Source organism: Pseudonaja textilis, chromosome 2, assembly GCF_049901715.1.
Source record: "Pseudonaja textilis isolate UNSWEBS1 chromosome 2, rPseTex1.2, whole genome shotgun sequence".
Classification (NCBI taxonomy): domain Eukaryota; kingdom Metazoa; phylum Chordata; class Lepidosauria; order Squamata; family Elapidae; genus Pseudonaja; species Pseudonaja textilis.
This window is the reverse complement of record NC_141991.1, coordinates 155,719,710-155,742,978: the sequence shown is the minus strand read 5'-3', so window position 1 is coordinate 155,742,978 and position 23,269 is coordinate 155,719,710. Positions and strand designations below refer to the sequence as shown.

General features: G+C 42.0%; 1 protein-coding gene across 3 annotated transcripts in view; it reads left to right on the top strand.

Annotated features, from left to right (window-relative positions):
* Positions 1–23,269, top strand: part of LOC113444494 (alpha-2-macroglobulin-like protein 1) — a 117,017-nt gene that overhangs the window by 77,206 nt on the left and 16,542 nt on the right. For all 3 annotated transcript variants that reach the window (XM_087926062.1, XM_026713280.2, XM_087926064.1), the window contains exons 28-33: positions 775–849; positions 1,486–1,648; positions 7,029–7,180; positions 17,087–17,302; positions 18,254–18,375; positions 21,659–21,749. In XM_087926062.1, the coding sequence (XP_087782188.1) occupies positions 775–849; positions 1,486–1,648; positions 7,029–7,180; positions 17,087–17,302; positions 18,254–18,375; positions 21,659–21,749 (819 nt within the window). The remainder of the gene's footprint in view (positions 1–774; positions 850–1,485; positions 1,649–7,028; positions 7,181–17,086; positions 17,303–18,253; positions 18,376–21,658; positions 21,750–23,269) is intronic.

Sequence of the window (23,269 nt, the reverse complement as noted above, 5' to 3'; positions counted from 1 at the left end):
GTGGGATTCAAATTTCATAGCAACCGGTTCTGTGAGCGTGGCCTAACTTGTGTGTGTGGCTTGGTGGTCATGAGACTGGCTGGGCATGGCTTGTACTTAAATATTATATATATTTATATAAATATTGATTTTTTTATAAAAAAGAGCAACTTTTACTCAAAGTCAGGTGAAGCCAGCAGGCAGATTGAGTTGCTCACAGAATCATTCAGAGATCTATGTATCTGCCATCAGCTACTTGAGTCTGTCACATAAAATTTGCTTGCAGTGAATCTGCATTGAATAATAAAAGTTTCAGTCCAAAGGAAGGTTCAGCTCTGCTTAAAAGCAAAGCCAAAGATCTAACGATTAGCTAGAAAGCAAGAAATCCAACGATTTCCTGCTTTCTAAACCTAAATTAGATTTCCAGCTAATCTAAATCACCCAGCACAGCAGAACAGCTGATGGCCGGGGAAAAAAAAGAAAAATAGCAAATTAGCAGGCAAATTTGCCAGGCAAGGAGTGAGTGGGTGGTGAGGGTTCCCATGGGCCATGTGGGCGGCGCAGCCTTGTGTTCCTGCGCAGCCTGGATTAATTGCTTTGGGGGGTGCTCTGGGGGTGACATTTCTCTGTGGCCCACCAAAATTTTCTCGTGGACCACCAGTGGGCCATGGCCCACTGGTTGGCAACTGCTGGCGTAGGAGATACCTCTGTGAATCAAGGTGAATCAGATGAATCAAGGTGTCAGGAAAAGGGCCCTTGTGACTTCACTTGCTGGCTTCTGCTCTATGTCTGCAGGGTGGTGTGGATGATGAACTCTCGCTGACAGCCTATGTCACTGCTTCTTTGCTGGAGCTGCACCTAGAGAAAAATGTAAGTCTTTGGGGGCTTTAATTTTTGTGCAGATCTCTGAGACATTGAATGCGATCTTCAATTGCTCTCAATGTGTAATCCTATATGGAGGGAAGCAAACAGTATAGTATCCCAAGATTCTGTCTTATGCCCAGTATTCTTCAGCATCTTCATAAATGATTCAGATGAGGGGATGGAATGGGAACTCATCAGATTTGCAGATAACATCAACCTGAGGGGAATAGCCAAGTAGATAGCCTCAAGGTCCAGAAGAACATTAACAGATCTGGCCTATCCAACAAAATGCAATTCAGTAATGAGAAAAGTTTGGTTTTACACTTGGGCAAGAATAAATGCACGGGTATAGAATAGATGCTTCCAGAAGCAACTACTCTAGATTTTTCAGGTAGAGAATCCGTTTGTGATTCCAAAGACAGTGAATGTAAGAAATAGGGGTTGGAAGTAATCCATTTATGAACTTTGGGGGGGTATGTGGTACAGAAGACCAGCCAACCTCAGGGATGGGATAAGAAGAATCCAAATGCTGACTGAGAGGTTTTCTGCCCAATCATTTAGCTCTGTGTCGATCACAGAGAATAGAATATCCATATAGATATTATCCTGCTTGAAACCTTACTGGTTATTTTGGAATTGTAGAGGAGCCTGGTAGATGATGCCTTACTCTGCCTGAAGAGAAACCTGAACTCTATAAACAATACCTACTCCAAAGCTTTGCTGGCTTACGTCTTCACATTGGCTGGGGACACAGAGATCCGGCAACAGCTCATCAAAGAATTAGAAGAGGAAGTTTTCAAAACAGGTAGGTGGAGCTATGTAGTCTTTCCCATGCTTTGCTCGTGAAAATTCTTTTCTGTGAATCTTGATGCATTCTGTGAACCTGGTTTATCCATAAGTAGATAAACTGCTTTCTTCTGAGATCTGTCAGTAATTTCCATGTTGCTAATAGAAATATACGATAAACATGAATTATTATTTGATAATACATGTCTGTTGGAGGTTTGATTCCAGTACTTTCCTCTGCCTGATTTTGTTCACTGTCTCTGGAAGTGAACAACAAATGTATGTGTACATGCAAATAATATGTCTGAATAAAATTACATTCTTTTTTTTTATAATTTTTTTTTATTTTAACAACAAGACAACATAAACATACCACAAAAAACATAAAAATATCATCCTTCATGAATTTACATACAGTGCATTGATTGGTTTACCACTTTTTTTTGTGCATCCATTTCCTAGTCACTAATATAATTATATTACATAATAGCTCATATTATCAATCAATAATTGTATAACCTAATATCATCACTAAAAAAAAATCATTTATCTATAATTTTGTTAATTCATATTTTAATGAGATAACTATAGTTTACTTAGTTTATTTTGCAATAAATCATAAGATCATACCAAATCTATCTTGATAATGTTTTATAAAGATAATATCAAGAAAAAAAATTTTTTATGCTAAATCTGAATATTCTATTATTATGTTTTATTATCTAACCATTGATAAAAAAGATCCCAAACTTCATAAAATTGTTTATCTTCTTGTTCTCTGATTTCAAATGTCAATTTACTCATTTCAGCACAATCCAATATTTTCTTAATAATTTCTTCCTCTGATGGAGTTTTCTCACTCTTCCAGTTTTTAGCAAATACAATCCTAGTTGCTGTTAATATATTTACAATCAAATACTTCAAATTTTTATTATATATATCAGGTAAGATTCCCAATAAAAAAATCTCTGGTTTCAAGTCTATATGTGTCTTTGTCATTTTTTCCAACCATATGCGAATTTTAGTCCAATATTTTCTAGCGTCCTCACAAGTCCACCACATATGGTAGTATGAGCCAGGTATCTGATGACATTTCCAGCACTTTTCAGATTTGTTCTTAAACATTCTTGCAATTCTTGTCGGGGGAAAATGCCACCTGTAAAACATCTTATATAAGTTTTCTTTATAAGCTGTTGACATTGTCATTTTATAATTTTGAGACCACAATTTTTCCCATTTCTCCAAATCAATCCCATATCCAAAATTCTTCCCCCAAACAATCATCGTTTCTTTAACTTGTTCCTCCTCTAATAAAATTTCTAACAAATAACTGTATAATTTTTTAATCACTTTTTCATCAGTACCTGTCAAGATCCTGTCTAAATCAGTCAATTTATCATAAAATCCCTCCGCTTTAGAATCTATAAGATACCTTGAATGTATTTGCGCATATGAAAACCAATTCATCTTTATGCCTTGTTCTTCTAGTTTTTGCATTGTTTTAAGTTCACTCTTTTCATCCAATATTTCCCCATATCTAACTGTTCCTTCTCATATATTATAGGATAAGAAAAGGCTTCAGTAGTTGATAACCAGACTGGGATTTTCAAATAACATTTTCTCTTAATTTTCTCCCAATTCAACCATAAAGACTCCCTTATATAATGCCTTCTAAAATAGCCCTGCGATTTAGTTCCCTTATACCACAGAAAAGCATGCCATCCCAGTAATAAATCATGCCCTTCTAGTGTTAACAATCTAGTCTTTCTTAATGTTATCCAATCTTTAACCCACATTAAATTTGCAGCTTGGTAGTACAACTCCCAATTCGGAAGGCCAAAACCTCCTCTAATTCTAGCATCTTGTAGAAGTTTTAATTTTATTCTGGCTTTCTTACCTTGCCATATAAACTTCAACACAATTTTATTTAATTCTTCAAAGTAATCTTTACCAAGCCTGATTGGTATGGTTTGGAACAAATATAAAATTCTGGGTAAAATATTCATCTTGATTGTTGAAATTCTCCCTATCAATGACAATTGTAGATTGTCCCATTTCTTCAAATCAGATGCTATCTGTTGTTTAAGTTTAATATAGTTATTCTCTTTCAATGTAGTACATCTTGACATCAAATATATCCCCAAATATTTAACCTTATTTGTAACTTGAATTTTCAATAAATCTGCCAGTTCATCTCTTTGTTTTAATAACATATTCTTTGTCAAGATCTTTGTTTTATCTTTGTTTATTTTCAAGCTGGCCATCTCACCATAAATCTCTATCTTTTCCAGTAGCTTTAAAGCTGTTCCTAGAGGATCTTCCAAAATAAAAACCAAATCATCCGCAAAGGCTTGCAATTTAAATTCCTCCTTCTTAATTTTCATTCCTTTTATATTTGGATCCTCTCTAATGTTTCTATTCAGCACTTCCAAAGTCAATACAAATAACAAAGGTGATAATGGGCAACCATGTCTTGTGCCTTTTCTTATATTAATAGAATCTGTAAAATCTCCCTCTATCATCACTCTTGCCGTTTGTTTGTCATATATGGCTTCTATTGCTTGAATAAATTTTCTAGCAAAGCCCATCTGTTCCAATAACAAAAACATGACTCTCCAATTCACATTATCAAATGCCTTTTGGGCATCTAAAAATATCAAAGCCATTTGTTTTTCAGGATGTGCCTCGTAATATTCCAAAGTGTCCAGAATTACCCTCATATTATCCCTAATTTGTCTCCTTGGCAGGAATCCATTCTGGTCAGGATGAATAAAGTTATTTAGGTATCTTTTGAGCCTTTCTGCCAGGATGGAAGCAAAGATTTTGTAATCTGCATTCAGTAAAGAAATAGGTCTATAGTTCTTATAGCCCCTTCTTTTGGAATAAGTGTGATATAAGCTTCTGACCATGTTTTGGGTATTTTCTTATTTAACATGGCTTCATTCATAACTTCTAACAGTGGAGTGCTCAACGATTCTTGTAATGTTTTATAAAATTCTGCCGGGAGCCCATCTGGGCCTGGTGCTTTTCCATTATTCTGCCTATTAAATGCTTCCGTTAGTTCCATCATTGTTATGGTACTTTCTAACATTTTTTCAGTCTCTTCAGATATCTTAGGTAGGTTAGCATTTTGTAGATAAAGCTTAATTCTTTCCTCATCAAAATCCTCCTGCTTATATAATTGTCCATAAAAGTCTTGGATAATTGTCTTTTTCTCCTTATTACCATAACACATTTGGCCTTGATCATCTATTAACTGTACTATTTTCCTAGATTCTTTCTCCTTTCTCAATTTGTATGCTAGCCATCTACCTGGTTTATTTGCATCTTCAAAATAGTTCTGTTTAGCACTTCTAATTTTTTGTGCCAATTCTTCTTTCTCTGCCTGACCCATCTTATGTTTAATTATATCCATTTTGAATTTAATATCTTTTTTCTGTGGCATATTCTGCAATTCTTTTTCCAGTTTTTTATAATCATCTTCTAAAGCTTTAATAGTTTGCCTCTTCCTAATATTCTTTTTTTTTTGTATAATTCATTATTAATCCTCTCGCATATGCCTTCATTGTATCCCAAACATTCTGCATTGAAGTATCTTCTTTTTTATTTTCACTGAAAAAGAAAGCCAATTCTTTGCCCATCCATTGTGTAAAGTCTTTTTCCTTTAAGATAGCGTTGTTTAATGTCCATTTAGATCTTCTTCTTTGTCCTTTCCATTTAATTGTCATAGGATTATAGTCTGCCCATATACCCGTTTCTATATTTATTTCTTGAATGTTAGATATTAGTTCTGATGAAGTCCAAATCATATCTATTCTGGACCATGATAAATGTCTATTTGAATAAAAAGTATATTGCTGGGTTTTACCATTTCTTTCTCTCCATATATCTTTTAAATTTAATTCATCTACCATTTTAAAAAGGATTTAGGAGAGTCTTTCTATTTTGTTTTAATGCTGTCGCTGTATAGTCCAATTTATTATCTACAATTCCATTAAAATCTCCCATCATAATTATATTGACATGGTCCAGTCCAATTGATTTCATATGTAACTTTTTATAAAATTCTTCTTGTTTATCGTTCGGAGCATAAATTGCAACAAGTAGTGTTTTTATATTGTTATCCACTATTTCAACCATTAATACTCTTCCATCTTCATCAGTATAAATCAATTTTGCTGCAATAGTTTCTTTAATGTACAGGACCACTCCTCTTTTCTTACAGTTAGTCAAGGAAGTAAAAATTTTCCCCAGTTTTGGTCTTACCAATAATCGTTGATGTTGTTTTTTAATATGTACTTCTTGTAGGCAAATTATATCAAATTTTAACTTTCTCTAATTTATGAAAGATTTTTCTTCTTTTAATAGCTGAGTTCAATCCATTTATATTCATAGAAATCAATTTTTTTTCCTCCATGGTTATGTTTTATATTTAGGTCTAACAGTTCTTGTAGATCTTACTTCACGTTGTTCTTTGGTCTCCATTTGTCCACCTACCGCACCTTCTTCTTTCCCCGTTCTCATCTGGTCTTCTTGAGGCTCAGTTGAAATGGTCTCTTTTTCTGTCTCTATTTCTCTTCTTCCAAAAAATTTATTGTAGAATATTTCTGCTTTCTCAATTGAGTCGATTCTGTGTCTCTGTTCTTGCCATATAAACATTAATCCTTCTGGGATCAACCATCTATAATTCACGTCTTTTTCCAATAACTTTTTGGTCAAAAATCGATATTCTCTTCTCATCTCTCTCACTCTTCTGGGCACTTGTTTTAAAACCATAATCTCTTTACCTTTGCATTTCAACACCTTATCTCTTGCGACTTGTAATATTTTCAACAAATGATGGCGAAACAGGAGGAGAGACTCCAAAAAATTGAGGAGAAAGACAAACAAAGAGACGAGACAATTGGAAATATTGTTAGCAAATTAACAACGGTGCAACAAGATATAACTGGGATGTTGAAGTGGGAGATGGATAGGTCAGAATTCTATCTCAGATTTCAAAATATAGAGGAAGAAAAAGGACAAGATTTGGCGGCTGTAATGATAGAAATTCTGGCTGGAGCTTTGGAGATAACAGAGGAAAAGATGATGGACGGAGTAGATGAGATATATCGTGTTTTCACAAGATATGCGATGAGGAATAAGCTACCAAGGGAGATCCATGTCAGATTTACTAAAAAGACTATTAAAACACAATAAAATTACATTCTTGAATGCTGCTGTATAATCTTATGACTACCCTCCTCCAAACAATAATCAAACAACAAAAAAAAAAACAGTGACGGAGGGGGAACCAATGGTTTCTGCTTCAAAAAATAGTTTGGAAGAATATTGTAGGACTTAAGTCTTCAGTAGTGGGCTTTTTTATTTAATTGCAGTCTTTATTTTGATGTTTGCAGAAGATGTTCCAAATATTGAAACAATGGCCTATGTGCTGTTGGCTCACCTTTCTATGATGGAAGTATCCACAGACGATATCAACTATGCCTCTCAGTTGGTAGTCAACCTCAATAAACAACGGAATACTTATGGAGGATTTAGTTCCACCCAGGTAACACTGATTCTCATAGTTCTCATTTGTAGAGAAACAAATTGGGAAAACAATGTGTAGAGAAACAAATTGGGGGAGCAAAAGCTTTGCAAAGAATTTAATCTGAATTATGTAGAATCTGAATACACTGAATCTAAAAATTGAGGAAGATGGACATATTTGGAAGTAAAATTGCCTCTTCTGCTCATGGAACTTGAGGCACACAAAAATGTCAACAATTCAAAATTTGTCACATGAAACCCTGTAGTAGAATTAGGAAATATGGGATAAGAGTGTATGTTTCTGTTGTTGATTAAGAACAGCAGCAACTTACTTGGCTTAATGATTAAGAAGAGTGGTATGGCACAACAGGTTCCCAAAAATTGTGACTTTGTAGATATAAACCAAGCTTTGAAAATTATTAAAAACATAAGAGGAGAAACAATGTGTGTAAGGAGATTATTTTTCAAACCATAAGTTGCAACATTGTCTTTGACAGTTTGGTTTTGCTGGCTAGACAAAAGAAGTTGGAATTCACAATATTGAGAGAGTTACCTATTGTCCAATCAGAATTAGTTGCATTCATTGACAAGATCCTTGATCTTCATAGAGGTTTACTGCTATGTCCGGCACTCTCACTCCAGTCCACGTTTCTAGAGGGCGCTATGCTGCGTCCTGATTGGTTAGCCATCTGACAGCTGAGTATATAAAGAGCTGTCAGATGGGAGTCCAGTTGTTGCCTTTAGCTGGACAGGCATTGTTGTTAGCTGCCTTGTTGGCAACGGGTGGGATTCCACTGATGTTAGTACTGGTTCGGTGGGAGTATGTTTTGCACACGCTGCATGTACGTGTGCAACGTTAGCAAAAAATCATCAGCTGTGCCCCCGGACAGCTGAAGAGCAGGGGTGGGATTCAAATTTCTTAACAACTGGGTCTGTGGGCGTGGCTTAATTTGTGGGTGTGGCTTGGTGGTCATGTGACTGGCTGGGTGTGGCTTGGTCACAAGACTGGCTGGGCATGGCTTGATGGTCATGTGACTATGTGGGTGTGACCAACTCAATGTCACTCACGTCAAGGGGTGACACGCCTGGCTCCTCCCCTCCCTGCCATTCCTTGTCACACCCAGCCTCAACTTATCTATAGTTCTGTAAAAATGTTGTTCACCCTTTTTTGTCTTTATTATCTACGTACTATACATGTACTTTCATGGACAACTAAAAAGAGAAAATGGCTCACATGCTTTGCCCAAGAGTGTGATAGGCAACAGGGTTTTAAAGAGCTGCCAGAAAGATGGGGGGGTGGGGGGGGGGCAATGTATTTTCCAAAGCACCAGAAGGCAAACAAGAAGCAATGGATAGAAACTGAACAAAGAGAGAAGCAAGCTAAGACTAAGGAGAAACTTCTTGACAGTAAGAACCAGTGGAACTGCTTGCCACCAGAAGTTCTGGGTGCTCCGACACTGGAGGTTTTTAAGAAAAGACTGGACAGACATTTCTCTGAAATGGTATATAGGGTTCCCCCCAAGGTCCTTTCTAAGTGTTATTCTGATATTCTGACACCTTTCCCAGGACCTCTACTCAGAGTTTGGCATCCTCAGTTTCGTGCTTGAGCGGGAGGTTGGACTAGAAGACCTCCAAAGTCCCTTTCAGCTCTGTTAAACACACATTTATGCTCTATACTATAGACATTGAATGCATGTATTGTAAACCCTGAAAAATACCTGGGCAAAAGAAAGGCAGTAAAATCACTCTAGATGTAGGTACAGTATAAAATATTAATATACGATAAATAATGAAACAATTAAAAATAATACCAGTTTTATCCCGCCCTTTCCTTCCTATTTTTTTTCTTTCTTTCTTTCTTTCTTTCTTTCTTTCTTTCTTTCTTTCTTTCTTTCTTTCTTTCTTTCTTTCTTTCTTTCTTTCTTTCTTTCTTCCTTTCTATTTCTCTCCCTTCCTCTTTCTTTCTTTCTCTCCCTTTTTCTTTCTTGCTCTTTCTTGCTTGCTTGCTTGCTTTCTCTCTCTCCGTTCCTCTTTCTTTCTCTCTTTCTTTCTCTCCCTTTCTCTTTCTTTCTTGCTCTTTCTTTCTCTATCTCTCTTTTTCCCTCTCCCTCTTTCTTTTCTCACCCCACCCCACCCCACCCCACCCCACCCTCTCTCTCTCTCTCTCACACGCGCACACACACACACACACACACACACACACACACATACCTGGTCTGGGACAAACTGAATGATCTGGTGAGCTCCAGTCAGCAGTGGGTGGCAGGAAAAGGAAGAAAGGAGGGGTTGGCATGTGGGTGCAGCTAGGCCTTGAGCACCCCCCGCCCCACCCCTCCCAAAGCACCTTCGTGTGCATTGATGATGGCGGCTGCAGTGGGGCCTTGAGCACACACACCGCACCCCAGTCCTCCCTAAGGCAAAGCACCTCCTCGTGTGGCGGCAGCTGCAGCAGGGCCTTGAGCATCCCCCCACCCTGGTCCTCCCAAAGGCAAAGCACCTCTGCATGTGATGGCAATGGCTGCAGTGGGATCTTGAGCACCCCCCCAGCCCTCCCAAAACACCTCCGCTGGTAGCAGAGGTGGCAGAAGCAAGCAAGCATGGGAAAGGCTCCAGTCATTGCCGCAATCTCCTGTTTGCTTCCCAATCAGGCCTGGCCTGCAAGGGAAGCGAGTGGGAGATCATGGCACTGGAGCCCTTCCCCATGCTTGCTTCCCAAGCCAAAGTTTCTCTGCGTGCATAAGCGCTTAGGGGGAGTGCATAAGTGCACCAACGTACCTACCTTCCCTGTCCTATAGATTCTTTTTATTTTTCTTATATGTATTCATTTCATGTATTTATAAAAATGTTTATACTTACACCTATTATCTTGTAAGCGATGGACAAATCAAATAAATAAATAAAATAAATAAATAAATTTCCCTGGCCCTCCCAAAGTACTTCCACGTGCACTGGCGGTGGCAACCCTGGCTACCTCCCATAAACAGCACCATCACCACAGCGCCTCTGCCTGCTTCCTTGCGTTTTGCCCCCAGGAGAAGTGGGCAGAGGCAGCTGAGGCGCTGTGGTGATGGACCTGCTTACGGGAAGCAGCCGGGTCTGCCGCCCTATGATCAGAGCACTGCCGCCACAGCTCGCTCTGCCACAGCCTCCACGTGGTAGGGAGAGCTGGGAGAGCACCATGTGGTGGCTTAGCCGGCCAACTAAGCCTGGGGATGGGGGGGCAGGTAGGTAGGCCCCAGCCAGTGCCACCAGCGGGATGGGGCCGCACCGGTGGGAAAGTCAGCCAGCCAAGCCCAGGGATGAGGGGGCATGTAGGTAGGCTGGGTGAGGCCCAGGGAGCTCTGTAGATGGCTGGGCAAGGCACAGGGAGCCCCGAAGGTGGCTGGGGGAGACCTGGAGAGCCCCAGAGATAACTGAGGGAGGCTTGAGGAGGCCCAGGGACAGTGGGGGAGGGGCTAGCACAACTCGCAGGCTTGAGCAGGCAGATCTGGGCTACTCAGTTGGGGTTAGGGTTAGCCTAAATCAGTTGGAAGGAACAATGAAGAGGCTTGTGTCAGCTCCAGGCTGCTTCTCACACCTGCTCTGGAAGAGCCTCTCCTGGCAGAGCAAAAAGCTTGCAAGTCCCCCTCCCTTCAGGAAACAGCTCCTGGGCAGCAGAGAGAAACAGGATTCAATCGGGCTGCTCCTCTGCTGCCCAGGAGCTGTTTCCTGAAAGGAGGGGGACTTGCAAGCTTTCCGCTCTGCCACAGCAAAAGGCAGGCAGCAATGGCTGGCCTGGCGGGTGGGCAATAGCAGGCTGCAGGCATGTCATGCATGCTCACAATGTTGCGCATATGCGATAGGGACTGGACTGGGCAGGAAGCGGAGAAACGGGCAGAGAGGGGCGATTTACCGGTTCTCCGAACTACTGGGAACCATAACAACCAGTTCTATTGAACTGGTGTGAACCGGTAGAATTCCACCCCTGCTGACAAGCGCTGCGCATGGGTGCACATCATTTGAAAATGCTCTTCTTTCCTGCTTTTTCAACCTCAGCTGTGCTATGCAAAACAAGTTGAAAAAGCAGGAAAGAAAGGACAGCCAAGAGCCCAGGCAGGCGGGTGGGCCAAACAGACGACCAGAAGGTCGTCGCAGTGAACCAGTTTGGTGTCAGCTACACTTCAGAGCTACCAATTCTATAGAACTGGGCTGAACCGGTAGCATCCCACCTCTGGTTGGCAACCATTGTTAGAAATACATTGTTAGCCTACTGTTTCTGTCTTGCCTCAAGTCATTCTCCCCCCAGTTCTCCATATAGAATACTGGTGACAAAGGTGGGATTATTTGATTGAGGCGACTGAATGAGCGTTTCGGGAGGCATTACTAAATACCTTGAGCTGAAGGCACTCTAAGAGCCGTTCACTAAATACTTGAGTTGAGCTCTGATGACAGGAGGTTGTAAGCAAATTTCCACAGATGCGCTTGCCAATTGTCATGATTCTGACAGGAATGGCTGTGCTAACCACTTTTGCGGTTTTTAACTCAGCCGCAGAAACGTGTGACTCTTACATTGCACATTTTGAGTGTTTCCTTGAGGCCAATGATTATGTTAGACTCTCTAGCAATCAGAAAAAGGCCTATTTTTTAAAGTTTTTGTGGGTCTGAAATGTTTGAGACCACCTCGGGCTCTCCTCACACCACAGAAAGTGCACTTGGTACTCTGGGAAGCACTACTGGCTAAACTAAAAAGCCACTATGTGCCAATGCCATTTCAAATTGCCCGCCATCATGCCTTCCACCACAGGAACCAGGAGAAAGGCGAGAATATTAATCAATTTAAGGCAGCCCTGAGATCGGTAGCATTCTATTGTGATTTTAGAGACCTAGATGATGTCCTTCTGGATTGAGCGGTCTGCAGAGTCTGAGACCTCCAACTACAGTGCCACTTCCTGGCAAAGACTGATCTAACACTTCAAACCATGCTAGATGAAGCCTGCACTGCCGAAATGTTAATCCTTAATCGAGCTCTGCAGCAGAGCGCATATCCTGTTCCGGTGGTTCAGCACCAAATTAGATCTGGCCAGGCATATCAGCAGCTCCCTGTTGACAATGCCACTGTTGAGGCCGAGACAATAGCGACACACAGGGTACTTTTAAGAGTTGCCGTCTCCAGTTTGGAGTCAGCGTGGCATCTGGCATTTTTCAAAGTCTGATGGAGCAGCTGCTCCAGGGCATCCAGGGCATCGTCCCTTATTTTGATGATGTCCTTGTCTCAGCAGCAACCCCCCTGACCTCCTATGTCGCTTGCGAATGGTACTGCACAGATTCCAAGAAGTAGGACTTAAATTAAGTAAAGACAAGTGAAAATTGGTGTACCACAGATGGAGTTCCAAGGCTGTTTAATAACGCCGGTGGGCTATATCCAACTGCCACTAAAGTGCAAGCAATACAGAAGGCACCTACCCCTGCCCATAAGACAGAATTGCAAGCTTTTCTGGGGCTTTTAAACTTTTACAGTATTTTTCCTCCCCCATAAGGCATCAGTAGCAGAGCCTCTGCATTGTCTTTTAGACAACAATACACCATGGTCATATGGTAAGAAGGAAGCAAGCATGTTTAAAGCTGTCAAAAGCATGCTGACGTCTGACAGCGTGCTTGTTCAATATAGTGAAACTCTTCCGTTGGTGTTAGCCTGTGATGCCTCTCCTTATGGGGTCGGGGCAGTGTTAAGTCATCAACTGCTGAATGGATCCGAAGCCCCAATTTTCTATTTTTTGAGAACTTTATCCTCTACAAAGCGGAACTACAGCCGATAAGGAAGCTTTGGCCACCATAATTGGCATTAAGCATTTCCACTAGTACATCTATGGACGTCATTTCCAACTCATTACTGACCATAAACCAGTATTGGGACTACTTGCAGGTGACTGGCAAATACCTCAAGTTTCTTTCACCATGAATGTCTTGATGGACTGTTTTTCTTGCAGCCTATTCCTACACCCTGTGTCATCAGCCCAGAAAACACCTGTTGCACGTAGATGCCCTGAGTCACTGCCCACTCCCTGCTATCATCGAACACCCTGCTCCTGCAACCTAATAGATGACCTCCATGCCCCAATAATGGCCACAGATATCGCTAAACACTCAGCAAAATACCATATAATAGCTCAGATATGGACTGGGTGACCAGGGGGTGGATGCAGGGGTCAGTTAGTACAGTTTCACCCCTTTAAAGTGAGACAGCATGAGCTGTCAGCCCAGCAAGACTGTCTGCTATGGGGCAACAGAGTAGTTGTCCCATCACCACTACAGCATTCGGTCTTAAGTACATTACACGATGGTCACCCAGAGATAGTTAGGATGAAAGCCCTAGGCTGCAGTTACATTTGGTGGCTCAATTTGGATCTGGACATTGCTAATTGAGTAAACAAATGCAAGCCTTGCCAAGAGGCAAAGGCAGCATCACCCAGGGCACCTATTCAGCAATGGGAAACCTCCTGTGTACCTTTGTCTAGATTACATGTAGATTGGTCTAAATTACATGTAGATTTTGCTGGTCCATTCAAGGGGAAAACTTTCCTAATAGTGGTGGCTGGAAGTCATTCTTATGTCGTCTACCACATCTGAGGCTGTGATTAGGTTTTTCCAAAAATTATTCACGACCCATGGACTCCCATAGCTAGTGGTATTTGATAATGGGGTGCAGTTTATTTCAGGACCAATCGGGGTATTCCTGGCAGGACAGGGTATCCATCATGCATTAATCACCCCTTTTCACCCCTCGAGCAATGGGCAAGTGGAACAGATTGTACACTCCGTTAAGGAGGCTTTGGGAAAAATGGCCTCCTGGGACTGGCAAACGAAAGTGACAAAATACCTATTAGTACAGCTTGCAACACCATGCCCCTTGACTAATTGCAACCCAGCCAAACTTTTAATGGGCCAACAGTTGAGGACTACCCTCAACTGACTACACCCAGATTATGCCCCAGAAAAATCCCTAGGTTCAACTGGGAAAATACAGTTATTTAACCCAGGGGCCTATGTATCAGAGGTGGTATTCAGCAGGTTCTGACCAGTTCGGAGAACCAGTAGCAGAAATTTTGAGTAGTTCAGAGAACCGGCAAATACCACCTCTGACTGGAGATTTTACAGTATCCTTCCACTGCCATGCCCACCAAGCCACACCCACAGAACTGGTAGTAAAAAAAATTTGAATCCCACCACTGCTACGTATATGCCAGAAATTATGCAGGAAATCCCCTGTGGTTATCAGGACAAATTGTGGCTGTTACGAGACTCTATTCCTACATTCCTGTTACGAGACTCTTCCTACCCTCAACTGACTACACCCAGATTATGCCCCAGAAAAATCAGTAGCAGAAATTATGGAGGTGTCATACTGATCAGTTAAGGGGGCGGGGAAATGCTAAACCTTTAGAATGGGCCCAGGCAGGGAAGCCTGAAAATTCGATGCCAAATCAACCCACTGCTGTGAACACACCCACCAGCACTGAAACATCGACCGAGAGGCAAACTAACCAGCAGTTCTAGACCAACGTCTGGCAGAATCGTTGTTGGCTGAAGCTGTGGCACAATATCCAAGAAACTCAGGAACTATGGAAAATTGTCCTCAAGCTCCAACCGCCAAGTCTGAATGAAGACGATCAAGGCGGATCAGGTGCTGACCAGCTTACCTCGACAAATACACATGTGCCATGCTAGGTGTAAAGTAGTGCTGTGTCCGACACTTTCACTCCGGTCCTTTCTAGAGGGTGCTACACTGCATCCTGATTGGTTAGCCATCTGACAGCTGAGTATGTAAAGAACTGTCAGATGGGAGTCTGGACATTGCCATTAGCTGGACAGGCTTTGTTGTTAGCTGCCTCGTTGGCAACCATTGTTAGAAATAAACTTATTAGCCTGCCATTTCTGTCTCACCTCAAGTCATTCTCCATCCAGTTCTCCATATAGAATATTTACCAGAGGTGGTATTCAGCCAGTTCGCAATGTTTCTGGCAACCTGGTAACAAGAATTTGACGTGGGTCGTGGAACTGGTAGCGACTTCTGGCTGGCAACGCCCCTGAACCAGTTCCCTGGTCCCTGGTTGCTCAGTTGCCCCACCCACCTGATGCTCACTCACTCACGCAGCTCACCCGCCCGCTGCTTGCTCCACCTAGTCACTCTTCCCTTCCTATGTGGCACGCTGGGCCCTTCGTGGCTTGCCTAACCTGACTATCCCACATGGTGCATGCACCCCAACTTAGCAGCCTGATCTACCTGCCCTGCTCACAGGTAAGCCTGCATCGTGCTAGGCCCTCGCCCACCCCCCAGGGCCTTTCCAGGTCTCCCTCCCCACTGCGTGGGGCCTTTCCAGGTGGGAGGAGGCCAAGGTGAGTCGTCTTATTTGGGCCAGTCCAGAGGGAGAGGGGACAGCGGCAGCCACAGCGCAGCTATGGGAAGCAGCCCCAGGATTCCTGGCCTCCCTTTCGGGCACCCCCACCCACCTTTCTCAGCCCCATCCCTAATGGAGCAGAGAATGCAAGTGGAAAACCTTTCCATTTGCTTTCTACCTGCCCCTGCCCACCGCCCCCCCTCAGCCCATGTGCTTCGAAAGGGAGGGCGGATGGATGTTCCAGCGCTGCTGCTTTCTTCATTATCCTGCCGCTCGCTGTTCTGGAGTTTGCCCAATAAGTTCTTCCCAGAAAACGTGTGTGTGTGTGTGTGTGAGTCAAGAAAGAAAGGGAGGAAGGGCAAGAAGGAAAGAGCAAGAAAGGAAGAGGAAGGGAGAGAAAGAAATAAAGAGGAAAAAAGAAAGAGAAAGAAAAATAGGAAGAAAGGAAAGAAAAATAGGAAAGAAAGAAAGAAAGAAAGAAAGAAAGAAAGAAAGATAGCAAGAAAGAAAGGGAGAGAAAGAGAGAGAAAGAAAAAAGAAGGAAGAGGGGGAGAGAGAAAACTCAGTGCTATTATTTTTAATTGTTCCATTATTTATCATATATTAATATTTTACACTGTCCCTACACCTAGAGTGATTTTATTGCCTTTCTTTTGCCCAGGTATTTTTCAGGGTTTACAATACATGCATTCAGTGTCTATAGTCCAGAGCATAAATACATGTGAGTTGAAAGGGACCTTGGAGGTATTCTAGTCCAGCCCCCTGTTCTGCCAGGAAAACTGAGTGTGGCAACTTCTGAGTTGAAGTCCTGGGAAAAGTGTCAGAATAACAGAATAGCACTTAGAAGGGACCTTGGATGGAACCCTATACCATTTCAGAGAAATGACTGTCCAGTCTTTTGTTAAAAACTTTCAGTGTTGGAGCACCCAGAACATTTGGTGGCAAGCAATTCCACTGGTTAATTGTTCTCACTGTCAGGAAGTTTCTCCTTTCTTTTAGGTTGCTTCTCTCTGTTCAGTTTCCATCCTGCTTTGGAAAATACATTGTTTGCCTCCTGGTGCTTTGGAAAATACATTGCCCCCCCCCCTTCTTTCTGGCAGCTCTCTAAAAGCCTGTTGCCTATCACCCTCTTGGGCAAAGCATGTGAGCCATTTTCTCTTTTCAGTTGTCCATGAAAGTACATCTATAGTACGTAGATGATAAAGTCAGCAAAAGGTGAACAACATTTTTACAGAACTATAAATATGTTGAGGCTGGGTGTGACAAGGAATGGCTGGGGGGGGGGGCAGGCGATGCACCCCTTGACATGAGTGACATTGAGTTGGCCACACCCACCCAGTCACATGATCACTAAGCCACGCCCATACAGTCATATGACCACCCCAGTCACATGGCCACCAAGCCAGTCATGTGACCCCCCAAGCCACGCCACCAAATAAGCCACGCCCACAGGACCGGTAGTAAAAAATTTTGAATCCCACTGATATTTACCATGTAATTCCAAAGATACATTGTCTTCTAATCCATCAAAACTATTTTCTTGACATCAGGATACTGTGACTGGCCTGCAGAGCTTAGCCAGATATGCAGCCTTGACATATGTTGAAATAGAAAATCTAAACTTGGTAATGAAATCCAGCAAAGGCTTCCAGCATGAATTCCATCTGAACAAGCAAAATCAGCTGGTGCTGCAACAGGCCTCTCTTCCAGAGATCCCTGGTCAGTACAAGATGGAGCTCTCAGGGCATGGCTGTGTTTATGTGCAGGTGAGCCTGGAGATAGCTTTAGCTTTTGCTCCTGGAAACAGCATAAGATGTTCAGTTCATGACCATTTTATAGACAGTCGTGCACACAGGATATTAGGTGTGCTTTTTTAAACTTTGTGGAGTCCTGAGAAACAAATGATTGCATGGGTGGTCTTGTCTAACAACAGATCCTCAGCTATTAACTAATTAAATGTACTGGCTGTAGCAATTTTTTAAAAAAGTAACACTAATTCTTTTTGTGATAAAGATATCATATTTTTGGTATGACAAAACAACCATAACTTTAAATAAATGAAGTGTAATTGTTCAGGAGTCTCCAAGATGAAAAAGAGTTCTAGTATTGGTGTTGAATGAACACAATATATTGCTCTGTTATCTGATTAACTCCATTCATTCATTCACATTCAAACTCAAAACTTGCTGTGATGCTTGAAAGATAAAGACTTCATTGAATCTTGATCTTAACTCTTGATGACTACCTGGACACATATATATTGGGGTCATAGCAACAACACAGAGGTAGTTTGCTGTTACTTTCTTCTTCAATAAATGCATTTTTAATTTTCCAATCTGATCTACGTTCCTGGAATTTCTTAATGAGCAATTGATAATTGGGGTGGACTTGGGAATAGGGATGATTCTGCAAGTGATATGAACTGGGCCACTCTTTCTTGTAACATGTTTTAGATACCATTTTTGATTTGGGCATAATCAATACATTCGATAAATTTCAGTACCTTGGCTCTAGAAGATGACATAGGCTGTGCTTGCCTATATTGTATGCAGTAGTTTTATGGAACTTGGAGCAGGTGTTTCAAGATATGTAATCAAATGATGGGAGAGGATTAAGTAGTTTGGACAACATAGTATTACTTTGCACTTTCCGGTTTTGGAATAGCTATTGTTTTAATGCAGCAACTTAGAACATAATAGCATGCTTCTCTCCCTTAGACTAATCTTCGATATAACAGGATGCCTCCGGAGTCTGATGCTTTTGCTTTGAGAGTGGAAACATCACCAAACAAATGCACCCAGAGTTCCAGGAAATCTTTTGAGATCCAACTTGAAGTGAGGTACTGTGCTTTTCATAAACCACCAGTTCCTGGTGAATCACAGTAGAAGTTTCTATTAGACAGTATGAAATAATGGTCATGATGATACTATGACATTGTTTTCCACAGTATAAGCCTCTGAGAACTAGAGTTCTCTTATTAGATGCAAGATTGTCAGTGGCATTGATAGACATTAGTTGTAGCTGAATTAAAGATTTAGATGATAGAAGGGGAATTTTTCAAATTTTCAGACGACAGCAAAGGGGAACACTTTAGAAGATAGTCTCAAGATTCAGAAGTCTTGTACACTGGGCCCTATCCAACAAAATGCAGTTCAGTGGTGAGAAAAGTAAGGTTTTACACTTAGGAAAGAAAAACCAAATGCACAGATATAGAATATGTGGTACTAGGCTCAATAGAGGAATCTGAGTCCTAGCAGACAACCACTTAAATATGAGCCAGCAGTGTGTTGCAACTGCCAAAAAATTCAATGCAATTCTCGGCTGCATCAGAATCAGAATCCCTGATTCTGAGGGACAGAATCAGGATGCTTTGATGAGACCTCACTTGGAATACTGCATCCAGTTTTGTTCACCACAATACAAAAAGATGTTGACAGTCTATAAAGAATTAAGAAATGAGCAACAAAGTTGATTAGGGTATTGGAAGCTAAAATTTGAAGAATGGTTGCGGGAACTGGGTATGTCTCATCTAACAAAGAGAAGGATTAGATAGCAAGAAGAAGGGGTCAATCAACCTATTCTCCACCTAAAAGCAGGACAAGAAGTAATTGAAACTTATCAATGAGATATCCAACCTAGAACTAAGGAGAAATTTCTTGACAATGATAACAATCAGGGTCTCCTGATGGAGCAGGGGATTGGACTAGAAAATCTCCAAAGTCCCTTCAAACTCTGTTATTCTGTTACTCAAGAGCTCACTAGCATTTGTTTTATAGCTTTGTGCTCCCTTTAATTCTTCCTACTTTCTCCAACAGTTTTTCCCCCATACCCCAGCTATATGATTTCCTCCATTCATGAGGTGGGAAGAGCACATTGCTTTGAGAGGTAGTAGTCCTCACTGTGGCATTCTTGCTGCCCCTCTAAGATGAGGCCAAAGTTGGGGTGAGGTTACAACTGTCTGTTTTAAAAAGTCTGCTTTAGGAGAATCATAGAGCTTCTGTGTTTGCTGGAGAGAAAAATAACAACTTTTTCTCTACCATGGCAAAGCTCTGTATTTGCTGCAGAGGAGAAAAATCATATGATGGAGGTTACTGATGGGAATAACAACCTGGTGGAATATCCTCCATATGGGTGCTTTTTTTCCTGAAAGCAAAAAAAAAAAAAAAGGTTGCTGTTGTCTTTAATAGCCAAAGCAGAAATGGCTTTAGAGGAAATAGAGCCCCAGGGCTAGATGGAAAGAGGAAGTCCTGTATTGGTCCTTTTAGTCCTGTATAGGCCCTAGGCTCTTTCTGTTTTTTAAATGTCTATTTATTAAAAGTTTTATATAAAGTAAAATATAAATCTAAAGAAAAAGAGAACAAGAAAAAGAAAGCAAATTCAAGTTATGGAATATAATGACTTCGGATCTTCTGTATAATAGTTGTTTACAATCTTGTTATCTTCTGCCCCTCTTAAATATTATGCAAAACCCTTACTTAATTTGTATCTGTTTTAAACCTGAAAGCCATAAATCATATTCTTTTTTCAACATATAAAAGTTCATATCATTAAAGTTCATTTCCAGTTTTTTAAAAAAAAATCCTTGTTGATTTTTTTTCTCAAATGAAACAAATCATCTTATCCATCTCCCACATTTTCACAATCCATTCCTCCACTATGGGAGTTTGATCATTCTTCCATTTTTGAACACATAATATTCTTGCTGCAATTACCATATGCAAAAATCAGTCTATCCTGAATGTTTTCTAAGTAATCATCCAGAGGTCCCAATAAAAAAGTGATTTCTTTGTAACATACTGTAGCCCTCAGTCTATTTCTCCTTGTGAATCAGAATATTCTATAGGAGATTGTATTGCCTTTCCTGATGGAAAACACTACTTTGATCCATCTCCAACTTAGCAGCAGGTTGGTGCCAAATGGAGGATCTGTCCTCACTAAACAGTTAGCAAACCATCTTCTTGTCAAGGTGAGACCTAAAAATCTACAGTGGAAGAGAACATAGAAGAGAACTCTGAGCTCTCCACATTTTCTACTTACAAACTTATTTGGAAACTACTTCTGTAAATCCTCCCTGCCTATATATATTAAAAGATAGGTATTCTATGTCCAATCAGGTGTTCATTATAAGAAAATATTCCTATACACCTTTGTGCTGATAATGGTAGTTCTGATTATGACAAAAAAGAGGAAGAAGCTGCCAACCATTTAGAAAATACCCCAGCCTGTCTTCTCTTAGTATAATTCATGTATACCAGGCTTAGGAATCCTGATCATCCATACACTGCTAGATTAAGTTCCTGACTTTTTTCAGTTTTGGATTGCTGACTGAATCTTCTGAGGTATGTGTTTTTATAACATCTTTCACAACATGTTTTTTTTTTGCATATTAACCTTAGTTGACCACGAATTTGCTTATAAAGATCTTGTTGCAAGTAGCAACTTCTCCCATATTAAAAAAATGGGGATATCTAAATTTCTATAGACACAGAAATATATTTTATTGTTCTGGAATGTTGAGAAATAGAGATGCTCAGCAGAGATACAAAATACCTTTATACCGTATGTATTCACAGCTGTGGCCAGGGGAGGGTGGGAAGAAAGAGATATATGAGTCAGGTGAGTCAATCACAAGCTAAAAATGGAATTCAACTGATAGTCACAATAGGCTTTAGCAATTTTTTTTTGCAACAAGTTATTTTGCCGTCTACATCAAATGGAAAAAATGGCAACTTGGCATGAAATCAGACTCACATCTTAATGCCGTAAAGGTGTCTTGCAAGAAAATTTGCAGCAAACAAATCTGGCCGGCATGCTTATGAAGATATTAATTCCAAAGTAATTATCCACAGTACAATATGTACAAATACAAATAAACTGTAGTCCTCAAAGTGAGGCTAAATATGTGTTAATAAGCCAAGGTAATCTTACCAAATCCTTGTCTGAGAGTAGGACTAGTCAAAAATGATAGAAATTATATATTCTATTTATGTCTGAGAGGCCATTCAAACCTCAAGTGAGAAATCTCATTCATCTCTCAAAAAGAATGAAGCTAATGGGATTCCTCTTTTACTATGTTATGACAATTCGTTGCTTCTTTAAACTCCCTTCCTTTTCCTCCACAGTTACACAGGTCAACGAGAGGCAAGCAATATGGTTCTGTTGGATGTGAATATGATATCTGGGTATATTCCTGTAAAGAAATCTGTAACAAAGGTGAGATATTTAAACTTTTGACAATTTCATCTCATTAGATTGTTATGTAGAATCTAAAGACAGACTTAAAATACTCAAGCAATGCATCTGAACATCTAGAACACGGGTGGGCAAACTTTTTGGCTTGGGGGCCGCATTGACTTTTAAAATTTGACAGACGGGCCGGGTCAGCACAAGATACGATACATATAAAAAACTGCATTTGTCAACAGTACATATCAAACATAAACAGAAAAAAGCATCAAAGTATTAACATATTTTATTGAGAATAGTGTTGTTGATCACCCCTCACCGCCACTGCCAGTCCCGGCCACCAGTTGCTCCTTGGGGCACAGCTCTTAAAAGCCTGCTCCCAGCACCCAAGCAACTTCCCAGCAACTTTCGGCTTCCTTTTAACTCGCGGGTGCTCGCGCCTGGCCCCGAGCCACGCGGCGGAGGGGAAACCCGGAGCGCCGCCGGGTTGGAACCCTTTCCGCCCGCCAGGCGGAACCCTTCCTGCTCCTCGGCGGGAAGACGCTCCCGCCTGCAAACTTTGCCTTTGCAAAGTTTAAGCCTGGAATCCCCGGAAACCCGAGCAACTTCCCAGCAACTTTCAGCTTCCTTTTAACTCGCAGGTGCTCGTGCCTGGCCCCGAGCCGCGCGGTGGAGGGGAAGCCCAGAGCGCTGCCGGGTCGCCTCCTCCAAGCAGCCCGCCCCGCCCACCGGGCGGAACTCTTCCCGCTCCTTGGCGGGAAGACACTCCCGCCTGCAAACTTTGCCTTTGCAAAGTTTAAGCCTGGAAGCCCCTCCTTTTAACTCGCAGGCGCACGCGCCTGGCCCCGAGCCACGCGGCGGAGGGGAAGCCCGGACCGCCGCTGGGTCACCTCCTCCAAGCAGCCTGCCCGCCCGCCTGCCGGGCTTCCCCTCTGCCATGCGGCTTGGGGCCAGGCACGAGCACCCGTGAGGAAAAAGAAAGTTGCTGGGAAGTTGCTCGGGTTTCCGGGGCTTCCTGGATTAAACTTTGCACAGGCAAAGTTTGCAGGCGGGAGCGTCTTCCCGCCAAGGAGTGGGAAGGGTTCCGCCCGGCGGGCGGGCAGGCTGCTTGGAGGAGGTTCCGGGTTTCCCCTCCGCCGCGTGGCTCAGGGCCAGGCGCAAGCGCCCGCGAGTTAAAAGGAAGCCGAAAGTTGCTGGGAAGTTGCTCGGGTGCTGGGAGCAGGCTTTTAAAGTGCCGCCCGAGCAGGACCGCCAAGCCGGGAAACGGGGTACCAAGGCAGGGCAAGGCTCCACCAGCAGCGGCCTAGCTTTAGGTGGCTCCAAACAGCCCGCTCCAAGCAGCCCGCCCGCCCGCCAGGCGGAACCCTTCCTGCTCCTCGGCGGGAAGACGCTCCAGCCTGCAAACTTTGCCTTTGCAAAGTTTAAGCCTGGAAGCCTCGGGAAAAAAAAGGGGATCAGCGGGGACTCACCTTTGGAGAGGTCGCACTCGAAGGTGATTTCCAACTCCCAGCTGAGGCCTTTGCAAAGTTCTTTTCTTTCCTACCCCG